Below are 15,631 nucleotides of genomic sequence, written 5' to 3' on the forward strand. Positions count from 1 at the left end.
GTTTTTAGTTGAATCTAGAAATGAAGCCGCTGTTAAAAACAAATAATTAGTAGGGCATATAAAATAGTGCATGATAAATATTGGGAATCAATCGGAGGAGAAGAGAGATCAGGTAAGCCATTTACAAAGAAACAATGGGAGGATATATGTATGGCTCCCAGATATGAAACCAAGTCCAGAGGATCTAGTATTTTTGCCTGAAGTGTTTGGATAGGTACTTTTATACACCAAGCAATCTCCAATTAATTTTTCCTCAGGTAGTTGGCAAATATTGGAAGTGTAATGAGGAAGAAAAAGGTACTGGGAGCATGTTTTCAGAGTGTAATGAGTTGGCAGACTGTAAAAACTGAGAACCCAGAATGTAAGAATGTGTGTCCATGCAGCTACAAAAAAAAAGAACAGTAATCCAAAAAAACGAGGCTCACATAGTGTTCACCCTACAAACTAGTACAGGCACCCTAACATTTCAAGGAACTAAACAAACTACCTTTCATTGATACTCTACAAGGGACAAAAGCACTTAACTTACTAACTGACTTTTATTGTTTGGATGTATGTATACTAAACTATTTTTTACTGATATAGACAAATGTGTGGTTTGTTTTGTTCACTGAAATGTGAGAGTGCCTGTAGTAGTTCGTAGGTTGAATACTATGTGAGCGTCACTTTTTTGGAGACTGTAAAAATTCCCTTTAGAGTATTCTGTCAGGAATACTGGGCAAGCAAATGTGTGTAATTAAGGATATGATTTTTTTGAGCTGGGATACAAGGTTTTAATTGCCCAGGCATAGTAAGACATTGTTAAAACAATTACTAAAAAATGTAAATCAAAGTCTAAACCAACCATACTTGAAGAAGTGAATATTGTCACAGAGATAAAACAACAGGAAGCGGGATCTTTAGTAAAGGGTAGGAGCAAATTACATTGAAAAAAATGGAAATTGTGAGAACAGCATTTGCAGAAAAAAATGTTTGGAGGGGGAATGAGGTTTAAAAGAAGGCAGGACTTGAACAATTTATGTAATGTTGGATTAATTGTATCATATAGAAGAATATAGGTGATGTGTAATGTTTGTAAATGCGTGGAAAGCACCCAGGCTGTGCAGGACTGCAATGCCCTCCATATTTTCAAACCGCAAACTTGAGCATGAAAGAACCAAAGGAGGAGGAGTATCCATCTTCATTAAGGATAAGTACACCTCTAGAAAGGTCAAACAGTATGACTGTCTTGAGCTACTCCATGTCCATTAACTATAGGCAAAGCCCCCTACCACATCATAACTAGCTATAGGTCCCCCACCGTGAAACAGGAAAAGCATACCGCATATGTGAACTTACTGGAGTCACTTGCCATGCAGCCCAACACCTTACTCACGGGTGATTTTAATTATCCTATCATCGAATGGGAAACATACATGACCACAAACATGCTGGCTCAGAGGTTCTTGGACTTTGTCAAGGCAAATACTCTGGAACAGCTAATCAGCACACCCACAAGAGGCTCAAATGTCCTGGACATAGTACTCACTAAAATGGGAGAGCATTGCCCCCACTCGTGAGATATCCTCCGTGGTAAGATCAAACCATAAATCAGTCTCATTCGATGTAATTATAAGACCAGATACTCCATCAAGCTCAATTTATTTAAAATTATTCAGAAATAAATTCCTTCCTACTAAGTGATGGTATAAGAAGTTTCAAAGCTCCCTCGAATGCAGATAACACAAACTCCTATGCCTTGTGTAACCACTTAAGCAATTGTATAGAATCAGCTTTACCTGACCGGATTTAAACGAGGTCTTGACAAAAAAGCAAGCCACCCTGGTAAACCCCTATATAAACAGGCTATACAACAAGAGAAAGAAACTAATGTCCAAGAACAGGGGGGAACTGGCTCGAAAGAGGAAGAAATACCTCTCTAGCTTAAACAAATAAATTAGAGATCTTGTCAAGTCCTCCAAAGCTAATTCCAAAGTAAAAATAGCCTCCCTAGCTGTGGATAATGACAAGGAATTCTTTAACTACATATGAAACCTAAATGGAATACCCAGCTATGCACTAAACTGGTTGTGGCTGACACCACCCATATTCAACTGGATGTAATAGCCAACTAGCCAACCTGCTAGCTGACAGACTTAGAGCAATCTTAACCCCCCCATCCCCTCCAGTCATCTCCTAAAGTATACCTGCCACCATTCCTTAGCCTGTTATCTCAAGAGAGCAGGTCATCTCAGCAATCTCCAAGGCCAAAAACAAAGCACCAATGGGAATGGACAACATCCTAGGTTGCTTTTTAAACAACTTAAAACATGACCTAGCAGACTCCATTGGATCTCTGTTTAATCACAGCCTGCAAACTAGCTATGTTCCGGTGGAATGGAAGACAACAGTAATCCCTCTGCACAAAGGGGGACCATCAACCGACCCTTGGAATTATAGGCACATAAGCTTCACTAGCTTCATCTGCAAGGCCATGGAAAGAATCATTATGGACCTTATTAACAAGGAAGCAGATAAACTCCAAACTCTGGACCCAACCCAGTTCAGATTCATTAAAGGTAGATCATGCCTGTTAAACATGGTTGACTTCTTCAAGAAATTCACCAGGGTCCTGAACAAGGGAAAGACAGTGCATACCACCTATCTTGACCTAGCCAAGGCATTTGACACAATCCTCACTCAGGTATTTTGTAGAAACTCTCCCATTTGGGAATTAACCCCTACATTACCTGATGGGTAGCCAACTGGCTCACTGATAGGATGCATAATGTCAAAGTGTCAAAGTGGGTGACCTCACCTCTAGCAAAAGACCAGTCACTAGTGGTATACCACCGAGTTCTGTGCTGGGCCCCTTACTGTTTGGAATTTATTTCTCAGAAGCCCAGGCAAACTTGACTTGACTTGAACTGAGACTGACCAAGTTTGTTGATGATTGCAAATTACAAGCAACCATTGAGCCCCCAATGATGTTTATATACTGCAGACAGGGTTAACGCAGACAAATGATTGGTGCCAAAGCCACAGATTAAAGCTAAATGCAAAAAATGTATTATTATTCCTTTTGGGAATGCTGACATCCTTGCTAATTACATTATAGACAGTGCCCCCTAAGTACAGACCCAGTGGTACATGATCTGGGTACTCAGGTTGATAGCAATCTGAACTTTGACCATCACGTATCTACAGTAGTAATGAAATCCTTCTATGTGACACATTTTATAAGTAAGGGCATCACATCTAGATCTAAGTATGTTATCATTCCATTATACTTGGCTTTCACCAAACCAATAATTGAGTAGAATACTCCCTTTTCATGTATCTCACCAGACACTTGCAACAACTGGATTGACCACAGAGGTTTCTCACCAAGAAATTACAAGGTACACAAAAAAAAGTCTTACACGGAAAGACTGAAAGTCCTGTCATTGTATTCTGTCTCCTATAGGTTGCTAAGAGGTGACCTGTGCCTGGCTTACACAGCTGTCTCTGTCCCAACCCTGATGGAAATGCTACACATTCGCAAATCGAACTGCACAAAGGTCACTCACTCCAGGGATCTTAACATAGCCTCTGACATGAACAGATCATGCTAGAGGGATAGATACATCTCCCAGAGACTGCCACTTCTCTGGATCAAGCTTCCAGTTTAGATGAAACTGAGCGCCTCTCTGACCTTCTTCAAATGCAACCTAGATCAATGGATGGGTGACTGCAGATTCACTCCTGGGGGTGGCGGCCATGTCCCTCCTGGACAGTGGAAGCTGGTATTAACTACCATAAACCCTTACCTCTGTGAACCTCACTCACGTACCCACAGACAATTAGGACAACTCAGGATAGATATGGCTAGGCTTATAAAAGCTCTTGGGTTATTACCCTAATAACCTTCTATGAACCTATGAACTTGTTAATATGATTTGATTACTTTTGTATAAATATGTTTGTCTATGCCATAAGTGATAATTAAATAAAGGTGTTTAGCAAAAAAAAAGATGGACAGGCAATCCAAAAGGTTTCTTCACTTCCAATTCGCCTCCCTGCCCTTTGGCCTCACTGCAGCTCCCTGGGTATTCACTAGATGCATGACATTGATGGCAGTATACCTCAGAATGCAATGGTTCTGGGTATTCCTGTATCTGCATGAGTGGCACATTTCTACTCCTACTAGGAATCTACTTATCGAAGCAAAAGACTCCATGCTCCAAATTTAGTCGATGTTGGGCATCACAGTAAACCTGGACAACTCCAAATTCTGTCTTGTGCAATTGATAGATTTTATAGTGGCACACGTGGACATAATTCATCAGGCAGTGAAACTTCAACAAAGTAGGTTGGCTATTCTTCACTATCATATGAAATCATCTCAAAAAACAGCTGCGAGAATTATTCTTCATTTACTGGGTTCAATGGCTGCATCCATCATGTTGGCCACTCTCTTCAAATACCACATGAAAGTACTCCAGTTGATCCTAGCAGTGCAGTGGTCCATCAGATGCCAACCAATGTCTTTCCAAACATATTTGTCAAACATTGGCAGGACTCACATTCATTGGTGGTTTGAATCCCCTGTGGTAGTGCAAGGTTGCTCATTTGACTTTCCCAGTCCAAAGCCACAGTGACCATGGGCACTTCCCAGTTGGGGTGGTGGGGCACTATAGGGGAAAGACAGACCAAGGCACATGGTCCCCCTGTTAGGCCATTCTCCATATCAACAGATAGCTATAAGGACAGAAATAAGGACAATTCTCCTGATACTGCAGGCCTTCAGAACTCCCTTCTTCAAGGATTTATATCTCTCCAAACTGACAACATGCCTGGTACATTATTGAGGAAGAGGAAATCTGTACTTACCTGTTATACTGAGAAGCCATGAGGGTTTGGCAATGGGTGACATCTTCCAATTGCTTTCTTCTAACAGTGCACATTTGAGGGAAGTCTAGTGTTCTAGAGCACAGTGCAACACTTGGCACCCCTGTCTCCTTTACTGCTTTCCTCTGACTCCTCTTATCCCAAAATGTATTCAGAAAGCACTAGAGAGGAAGGTCACAGTGATCCTGATTGCCTCTTTTCAGTCATGACAGGTATGTTTCCCCTCCTTGTGGCCTCATCTGAAACACTCCCTGGGGATGCTGGATCCCAACCTGGATCTCATTTCTCACCCATCCGACCTGCCTGTCACAGATATTCAAACCCTCAAGTAAACTGCCTAGTCTCTCCATTTCCTATCATGGCTGCTCAATCTAGGCTTTCTTCCCAAATGATCCACATTCTCACTTCATCACAGAGACCATCTACTTGGAAGATTTACGAAAGCAAATGGAAAGGTTCTCTAGTCTACTAAAAACAAATTCAGATCATTTCTTGGCACCCCTTCCAGCAGTATTAGACTTTCTAGCCTGTCTTTTTCAGAATTGGTCCCCATTTGCCTCTCTCTCTGGTGAAATAAAGCCTTTTTGATGGGGGCTGTCCTTCTCAGACCTCCTCTTAAAGATCCTTCTCATATTACTGTTTTACTTGAAGCACTGGCTAAATCATCATTTGAACCTGCAGCCAAGGTGGGTCTCCAGTTTTTAACATGGAAAACATTATTCTTGATGGCAGTCGGTTCTGCTAGGAGGATATCCAAACTCCAAGCTCTGTCTTGTAAACCCCTGTACATCATTTTTCATATGGACAGAGTTTCCATCTGAAACGATCCTTTCTTTTTACCAAAAGGTAGCTACCAAGACCATTTTAAATCAGAACATCAGTCTTCCATTTTTCTTCCCGAATTTTTCCAATAAGGGAGAATACATGCTACATTTGTTAGATGTTCACAGACAATTCTATTTTTACATCCATGGTATGAAAGCATTCAGAAAGTCTGATCAATTTTTTGTGTCCTTCTTAGCAAATAGACTAGACATGGAGTTTCTAAAGTCACGTTATCAAGACACGTTACACATGTATATACAGAAAAAAGGTTAAGCCTGACCTAGACCTGTCAGATCTCATTTTTTATTTATTTATTTTGCATTTGTTGACCGGGTTAGTCCAACAGAGCCTTGTGGCTCATTTTCAGTGGAGACCCGGGGAGAAAAGCTCCACAGTAGTATACAGTTTAATAGTAAAGTCAGAATAAGAATTAGATACAAGTAAAAAATAAGCAAATCCTACAAGATCTGTGGTATCCTCAACAGCTTTCTTTTCCAGAGCATCTGTTAATGACATTTGTGCAGCTACCGCTTGGTCTAATGTGCATACCTTCATATCCCATTATAAACTTAATCTACTTTCAAGAGGCAGAGCAGTCTTTGGTTCAGCTGTTCTTTGGAATATCCTTCATGAATCCACCCAAGTGTTATACTAGCTGGGGATTCTGTCCCATCCATTGAGGAATGCATGAAAAGACGACATCAGATATGAAAGTTATGTCCTTACCATAACGATAGATCTGTGTTGTCTGCTTCCCTCCTTCCTTAACTCCCCTCCCACCTATACCCTTGCCTAATTATGGAATTCTCCAAAAAAGAGAAGAATCCACTGTAAACCAAGTTAACACCAAACTTAAGTCAAATACTTTAATATGCAACTTTGTAGTTCCACTTAAAAGCTTCCTCAGGCACATAAACATTTAAAACAGTTACTAAAGCCATTTAAATGGTTAAAAGTTACTAAAGCCATTTAAATGGTTAAAAGTCACATGATGGATTTTTTTCTTTTTTGGCTGGTAACATTTGTTTTCACTGTGATTTACCAGCTTTTTGGCAGTTTGCACTTGTTTTCACTGTGATTTACCAGCAGATTATTCTTCGTTTTGTTGCTAACAAGTAATTATGGAATTCATGTTCCTTTATCCTGGTTTGACTGGACTAACCTATCCTGAAGGGCCTTTAAATGCATTTTGTAGGTCTATATCAGCTTACGAGCATTCATATTGCCTTCAGATAAGCTTTTATAGCATTATTTATTATTATTATTTCTGTTATGAAGTTGTCTGTATTATTGGGCAAATTCTTTCTGAGGTAATGTTGGGCTTTGAGAGGGGCTATGGGTAAGGAGAGGAGACTGAGCTTGGGATTTAAAGTCTTGAGTAGCTGATAACAGATTTGAGTTGAGATCCAAAGACCCATTCTCTGAGGAAGGACAGAAGCGGACAACACAGATCTGTCATTATGGCAAGTACATAAGTTTTGTGTAATGCTACACATACAACCCTAGCTGGCGTAAAGGTGGTAAGAGTAAACTTTCTCAATAATCATTGTGATTCAGATGTTCCAGCATGAATTGAAAGAGAATTTCAGGGTGAAGGGTGATAGTAAAAGGGTGGGAAATCCCTGAAGTGATTTTTCTGTCTATGAAGCTTTAGATGAAGAGACAGTTTGCATACAGTGACTCCTTCATTCCTTCAACCACTTTACTGAATGCTGCAAACCTACTAACTTGTTTCTGTTTTTCCTTGCAGATGCACCAGAGGTAACAATGCCTGCAACAACTCCAGGATTCTACCTGCAGACTGCATATATAACCTGCTCTGTAGAAAGCCTTATTCCTTTTACTCTGCGTTTTAGCAGAGATGGAGTTAGACTGGGAACAGATCACTTTTTCAGGTGCATTTTAATTCTTATGATCTTACATACTTTGAATTTTTTTTTTTTTTTTTAATTTATGTTGGTAGAAGTACTATTCATTTGAAAGCCTTTTCTTTTTAAGTGGTCAAGTCTTCTTTTATGACATTATTTTCACCTCCCCCCCGTAAAAAAAAGAACAACCATCCTTTAGTTGAAGCTGTTGAGATTGTATATGTCCTGCAGTTGAAGGAGAATGTTTGATTACAGTGCTGTTTCTGTATGAGGTATTCCTCCCAAAATCTTGCAAGACTAGTAGTACATTATAAATTTTTATTAATAGGTTCATAGGTTGGCACTAGGCTATCAGCCCTAGGGCCTATACAAGTCTAGCTATAACAATTCCCTGGATATTTCTTCCCACAATATTTACTTTCCTGGACCCCTGTCTAGCTGGGCGACTGACGTGATCCTGGGGAGAATTTCCTATCTCCCATCCAATTGTCAAGGTTCCTTTTGAAGAGGGTCAAGGAAGCGCTCTGCTTGACATGTATGGGCAGTCTATTCCAGAGTATGGGGAGTCTCTGGGTCAGGAACCTCTCCCTCCAGCATGTTTTGTTCATTGTGATGACAAGGTTTAGATCCCTGGAGCGTGTGGCTCTGAGGGACTGGGATTTCTTTGTTGAGCATGTCCGACAGCTCAGGGTTTGACATGGCCTTGTATGTTAAGCAGAGATCACCTCTGAGTAGACGATATGCCACAGAGTATAGCTGGAGTTTTTTTAGACGGTCAGCATAGGGCATCTGCTTTAGGCCTGTGATACATTCAGTGAGGTATTTCTGCGGCCTTTCCAGCTGTTGCAAATGTCTTGTGAGGTACATACCAAACAGGGCGTTGTACTCTATCATGGGTCTACTGAGGGATGAGTACAGTGGGACAATGACCTCCTTTTTTCTGGATGAAAAACCCTTAGTGATGAGGTGTGCCACATAGAAGGATTTCCTGACTGTTGTGGCAATGTGGTTATCGAAGGTGAGACCACTGTCCACCTGTGTCCCTAAGTCTCTCATCACACTTTCGGTGTTTAGTGTACTGCCACCTATGTTGGTAATTCATGGGTACATGGTTTTTCCCAAAGGGGATAACTATACATTTCTTGGCATTAAGCTTGAGCCTATGGCTCTGGCACCAATCATATGTTTCTGTAAGGCCCTTTTGTAGAATATCCACATCATTTGAGGATTCAATAATGTCTCCCAGTTTGCAGTCATCTGCGAACTTTGTTAGCCAGAGTCCCTTATTGTTGGCCTGTACTTCAGAGAAGTAGATGCCAAACAAGAGCGGCCCCAGGACTGAACCCTGAGGTACTCCACTTGTCACTTGTCTGGAGCTGGATTTGGAGTCGGCTACTTTTACAGTCTGGGTTCTGTCAGAAAGCCAGTTGGCAACCCATCGAGTGATGTAGGGATTTATGCCCAGCTTAGTAAGTTTATCTATGATTCCAGAGTGGGGGATGGTATCAAAGGCCTTGGCAAGGTCCAGATAGGCTGTGTAGATCGCCTTACCCTCATCCACAGCTCTGGAGACTGATTTGAAGAAGTCAGTCAAGTTCAGAAAACAATACGGAAATCCAATCCAGTTCAGAAAACAAGATCGGCCCTTCACGAACCCAAACTGGGTGGGGTCCAGTGTTTGAAGGCTGCCAATGTCTTTGTTTATAAGTTCCATGATAATGCATTCCGTGCCCTTACAGATCAGGGTTGTCAGACTGATGGGACGGCAGTTCCTCGGATCCAAGGTGGATCCCTACTTGTGGAGTGGGATAACTGTAGCTGTGCACCACTCAGTGGGCATGAAGCCTGAGTTGAGGCTATGATTAAACATGACACTTAGGTGAGGTGCCAGTTCATTTTGTAGTTCATGTAGTACACAGCCCGGGATGTCATCTGGTCCCATGGATGCTGTATTCTTAGCTTTGGAGAGTGCGGTTTCTACCTGTGTAGCCGTGATTACCAGAATTTGGCAATCTTTTTGTGTTGAGATTGGCCCTTTAGAGGGTGAGAGGGGGGTGAAGTTGGCATTAAATCGATCTGCCAGGATATTGGCAATATCCTTGGGATCAGTGTATTTAATGCAATTCTGTTGTAGTTCAGATCAGATCTGAGCATTGCCATTTAGATTCTTGACATAACTATAGAATGCCTTGTGGTTGTCTTTGGACTCTTTGGCAATTTTATTTTCCTAACTAGCTTTGGAGGATTTTATGAGGGATCTCAGCTTCTTACTGAGGCTGGTAAGGGAGTTTTTTGCATGCTGGGATTTTCCTTTTTTCTGCAACAGTTTCTTCCTTCTGTTGTATAGTTTGTATATGGCAGGGGACCACCAGATTGGCTTCCTTTTTTTGGAACAGGTCAGTGGATTGGACAACTTGAGCCATCTTAAAGCCATGATCTAATTACAGAAATAGAAAGAATAATGATAATAAATCCAGTAATCAATGAACTGGATGTACTGTACATCCATTTTAAACAAGCATTACTGCAAATTCAGTTTAATGATAGGAATCAAACCTATAAGCTACTCAGCTATTAAAAGAATTAAATACAATGATACATTATACATAAAAGAGAGAACAAAACAAGGGAAAACTCTAATTCCTGGCAGTAGACCAATACACATGATTCAAGCTTGGCTTAGCAGTTTATCAGAAAATCTTAAATTTAGAAATGTAAAGACTTATTAGGAGAATTCTAAAGACAAGAGAGGAAATTAGTTCTTTGTATGACAGAAGAAGTTAATGGATCAGTATGGTCCTCATGTGATTACATTGAATAAGGCAGTGATGGTCTGTCAGAGCCATTAAAGGAACAGGAGCATGCTCAGAAGAACCACAAAACAACATCAGCACAAATTGGCCATATTGAGGAGGATGGAAGGGACAGTTGGGTATCAAGCGACTTCCCAGATCCGATCTGGCCACTAGATAGTGCTTTAGTGCCTTGAACTCCTAGAAACTTTCCCATAATTCTCTGTGAGATTCCCCTTTATATCTTTTTTGCCACCATTGTGAATGGATCTTGTTCCTTAATCAGCAATTAAGTGCTCTTAAAGTCTCTATTTTTCAGTGAAAATCATACCATGTCTTGCTGTAATTTATAGTTAAGATTAGATTTTCTATTTTAGTATTTATAGAAAGACTTTTTCAAGTTGTATTCTAAGTTCCTCAGCTTCCTCAATGTTTAGGTTGCTACCTAATGCCTTTCTATATATTTTTTCTTGTTCTTGTAATAAAAAAGTTGACACACACGCACACACACACACACACACACACACACACACACACACACACACACACACACACACACACACACACACACATATATATATATATATATATATATATATATATATATATATATATATATGTATATGTATGGATTCGTATCACTTCACTGAAAGACCATTTCACTGACACCCATTTCACTGAGACCAAATCACCTAAAGTTCATTTCACCTAAAACTCATTTCGCTGACAAATAGTACTCTAAGTACATTGGGGGGTGTGGGGGGGTGTAGCCCCCCACTTAATTTGGTTTTCTGTTGTCTGGTTTTGTTTTACATTATTTGGTAAAACTGAACTAGGTGGGGGGGGGCTGTGTCCCCCACCCCCCCCAACTATATATACTAACACCAGGATCGCACTACAGTGGAGAAAAGGACATATACCTTTGACTTGCCTTAGAGGACTACTTGTCAGTGAAATGAGTTTTAGGTGAAGTGAACTTTAGGTGATTTGGTCTCAGTGAAATGAGTGTCAGTGAAATGGTCTTTTAGTGAAGTGATACGAATCCATGTGTGTGTGTGTGTGTGTGTGTGTGTGTGTGTGTGTGTGTGTGTGTGTGTGCGCGTGTGTATGTATATATATATATATATATATATATATATATATATTTCTTTTTTATTTATTTTATTTTATTTTACATTTGTTGACCGAGCTAGTCCAACTGGATACATGTCCATTTTCAGTAGATGCCCGGGGAGAAAAGCTCCACATTTACAATATTATTTACAGTAAGAGAGATTTTACAAAAACAATTGAGGTACATTACAGTTTTTACTTTACTTTGGAATTTTACTCACAAATTTAGTACATATCTGGTATAGTTAGTCATAGCAATGAAATCACAAGTAAACATTTTTCAACTGTACAGATGCATACTCTTTTTAGGTAACAGAAAAGTATCTAGCACATGCAGATAAGATGAGTAATACCCATCGGTAAGTGAGGTAGTTAGTCAGGGTTAGTACAGGGGCATAACCATTGTGCTTTAAGGTATGGTTTCAGTTTGCTTTTAAATAGGGTGCTAGAGGTAAGGGAGGTTAGATCACTGAGAAGGGAGTTCCAGGTTTTGCCAATAGTGTTAGAGAACAGAGAGTCACCAGCTAAATTGTTAGTTTTACATATTTGCACACGTTTATTAGATGAGCGTAAGGTCTTTAGGTTGCTATGGGGGGTAATAAGATTTGTCAGTATTGGTGTGTTAGTAGGTTGATACAGGATCTTGTGGGCAACTGTTAGTTGGTTAAATGTTAAAAGATTTGGCAGCTCTAACCATCCTAGCTGTTTAAGATTGTGACAATGATGGGTTCTGTAGGAAGACCCAGTTGCAAATCTGGCAATGTTATTGTAGGAGATGGCCAGCTTGTTCAAGTTGCTTTTACATAGTTTAGTATATATAGGGGAGGCATATAGTAGGGTAGAGATTAAGTGGGTACGGGCAATAGTGGACCTGGCTAGTGGGGTTAGAAAGGGTTTGATCCTATAGAGGGAACCTAGTTTCTTGTTGACTGTTTTTATAGTACTGTTTATATGGGAATCAAAGGTAAGGTTCTTATCTATTAGTACCCCAAGTAGTTTTGTAGTGGGATCCGGAGAGATAATAGTACAATTACTTGATGTAACAGTAAAATTAAGTGGGGAGGATCTACGGGTGGGAGTAAATAGTAGAAGTTTTGTCTTTTTGGAGTTCAAGATAAGACATCAGTGTAGAAGCCATTTCTCAACTGTATTAAACGAATTTTGGGTTAATGACTGAAAATCTGATGGAGAAGTGGCTGCGCATATTAATGTTGAATCATCTGCATATTGGATACAGGTAGCTTGAGGTATTGCAGCATGTAGGTCATTTATAAATATAGAAAATGAGTGGTCCTAGTATGGAGCCTTGAGGGACACCGAGGGTAATCGGGAGGTTAGAAGATAAGTTATTCTCTCATAATACAGCCTGTTGCCTGCTGTTTAGGTAGGATTGGAACAATTGTATAGCCACTGTATCTAGTGACAGGTTTTTCAGTATGTTAATGAGTAGTTGGTGGTTTACCATGTCGAATGCTTTTGACAAATCAATAAAGAGGGCGGAGGATAGAAGCTCATTATTCCGATATTTATTAATGTGATCAGAGAAGGATAAAAGAGCAGAGGTGGTGCTATGAAATGGTCTAAAACCATGTTGGCTGTTAGCTAATAAGTTGTTTTCTAATAGGAAGATTAACAGCTGTTTGTGAATGCATTTCTCCATGATTTCTGCCAGTGGAGATAATATGACTATAGGTCTATAGTTTGATAATTAGTTGGAGTTACCACTTTTATGCAGGGGGATGATGTATGAAATTTTCCAGATTGATGGAACGTTACCTTTAGTAATGGGTCTATTAATCAGGATGGATATGGGGTAGGCTATGGCTTTTGCAACTTGTTGTAGGTATTCTGCAGGTAGTAGATCTGTCGGGAGGGAGGTAAGTTTAAGTTTTTGAATTAGGGTACAGATAAGGGATGTGGGAACAGGTTGAAAGTGAAATGATCGAGGTGTGTTAGAGTTTGAAGTGGTCGAAGATGAGGTGTCAGGGTATAGCTGATTGGCAAGTGATTGAATGGTCTCTGTGAAGAAAGTATTGAAGGTGTTGGCTATTTGGTTGGGACTACTGTGATCAGAACCTGAGGGGGTGGGTGTGAGTGATCAAGCTGGGTGTAGAAGTTTATTAATGCCTGACCAGAATTTTTGAGGTTTGTTTTGGTGGGTTTGTTGGAGCTGAAATTAAAAAGTACTTTTGTCCAACTGTATGGCTTTTTTTGTTTCATTTCTTAGCTGTCTAAACTTTAATTGATCTGCAGGGTCTTTAGTAGTGCGTCGGTTTGCCCAGACTTTGTTTCTAAGGAGGATTTTTTGTTTAGTTGCTTTAGAAAGCCATGGGGCTGGTTTAACTCTAGTTCTAATTGTATGAGTTGGTGCATGGTGGCCAAGAATAGTTAAGAATTTAGAATTGAAATATATAACTGCTGCTTCTAATGGTAGTTGTTTTAGGGGAGACCAATCACATACTTTAAGTTCTTTTTCAAAGGTATCAGGGTTGAAATATTTGTTGGATCTTATTGTTCTATATGTAGTTGGGTTTGGAATGTCACTCTTATTTCTAATTAAGAAGGTAAGAGAATGGTCACTTATGTCTTCGGGGAGGGTTCCTACTGTGTAATTTTGGTGGCGACTATTTATGAGGATCCAATCAAGGGTGCTTTCCTTGTTGTTAACTTTATTAGTCCTTGTGGGGGATGTAATGGTTTGTGTAAAACCGTAAAGGTTTATATGGGTAGAAGGCTGTTCTTTGGTACACCTCATCCAATTGATATTAAAGTCACCAAGTACTATGGTTTCCTGTGGATAGTTTGTGGAGAGCCAACTAAGGATATTCTCTAGGGTGTTAGTGTTATTACCTGGGGAAGATAAATACAGATGATATAGATAGATTTATATTTATTAAGCTGAATTTTGGAAATAAGGATTTCTGTATTACTGGCTAGGGGTGGATTAGATTCTATGGAGGTTACTTGTAAACCAGATTTGTATAGTAATAGCTACTCCACCACCCTTTTTAGCTTTATGGTCTAGTCTCAAGATATTATATCCAGGTGGTATTACCTCATTGTCTGGTGTTGTTGCCTTGAACCATGTTTCAGTGAGACATAGGATGTCAAATGAATGTACATCCATGAGAGCATGCAGGTGTGCAACCTTATTGTTAATGTTCCGAATATTAAGATGGGCTATTAGGAGTGAATTAGAGGGTCTAGTAAGCAAATGTGAGTTAGCAGGGATTGTAATGTGAGGCTCTGTAGTTGTAGTAGAATTTGGGCCTGGATTTGGGTGGATATCTCCATCTATTAATGAGTGAACTTGTAGTCTCAGTACAGATTTTAGAAGTTTAAATATTAGGTTCTGGAGTTTCCTATCCCTTGAGTTATGACATTTAATGTGAGTCAGTCTATGATATTTAGCTGGTAGGTAGTATGAAGTGCTGGGTATGTTATTATGGCTATGAGAGACTACAAGTGTGGGTGTGGAGGTTTGTCTTATGGGGTGCTGGAACCCTAGGCAGTTCAGTTATTCATAGAGTGTAAAAAGATAAGGTATGGATAGAATAGTTAGAAGTGAGAATAATAGTAGGAACATAAGCATATATATATATATATATATATATATATATATATATATATGTGTGTGTGTGTGTGTGTGTGTGTGTATATTATGTATATATATATATATATATATATATATATATATATATATATATATATATATATATATATATATATACATATATATATAAAAATTATAGTTAATCGGTAATTGTTTTGTATCAGCTGAATGGAGAAGCATGTTTACACTTCAGGCACTTTTGCGTTGAGAGCATTCATTTACTTGACCCACATGAACGGATTCCAGCAAGATCTACCTAAACAAGCTGTGAATACTTTGGGTCAACCCATGACTCGGGAGTCTACTGAACAGCTACATACTGTCCTTCTTAAAACAATGTTTTTTTAAAGTGAAATGGTTTGTTTTATACAAGGAATTAAATTTTTGGACAGTCATATGACTTCTTAATCAGTTGGTATACTCTGGTTATATATTTTTTCATTTATTGTAAAACTATATAAATTTAACTTTATCACTAATATCTTCTGAGAACACTTTTAGAAAATTGTGTTTAGGGGTTGGGGGAAGTTTATGTTGTGCCTCTTGTGGTG

General features: G+C 39.4%; 1 protein-coding gene across 1 annotated transcript in view; it reads left to right on the plus strand.

The window, feature by feature from the left end:
* Positions 1–15,631, plus strand: part of HMCN1 (hemicentin 1) — a 5,606,893-nt gene that overhangs the window by 1,754,869 nt on the left and 3,836,393 nt on the right. The window contains exon 9 of the mRNA XM_044085314.1: positions 7,445–7,589. Coding sequence (XP_043941249.1) covers positions 7,445–7,589 — 145 coding nt within the window. The remainder of the gene's footprint in view (positions 1–7,444; positions 7,590–15,631) is intronic.

This window comes from Protopterus annectens, chromosome 10.part0 (assembly GCF_019279795.1).
Source record: "Protopterus annectens isolate FY-2018-M chromosome 10.part0, PAN1.0, whole genome shotgun sequence".
In the NCBI taxonomy this organism is placed as follows: Eukaryota; Metazoa; Chordata; order Ceratodontiformes; family Protopteridae; genus Protopterus; species Protopterus annectens.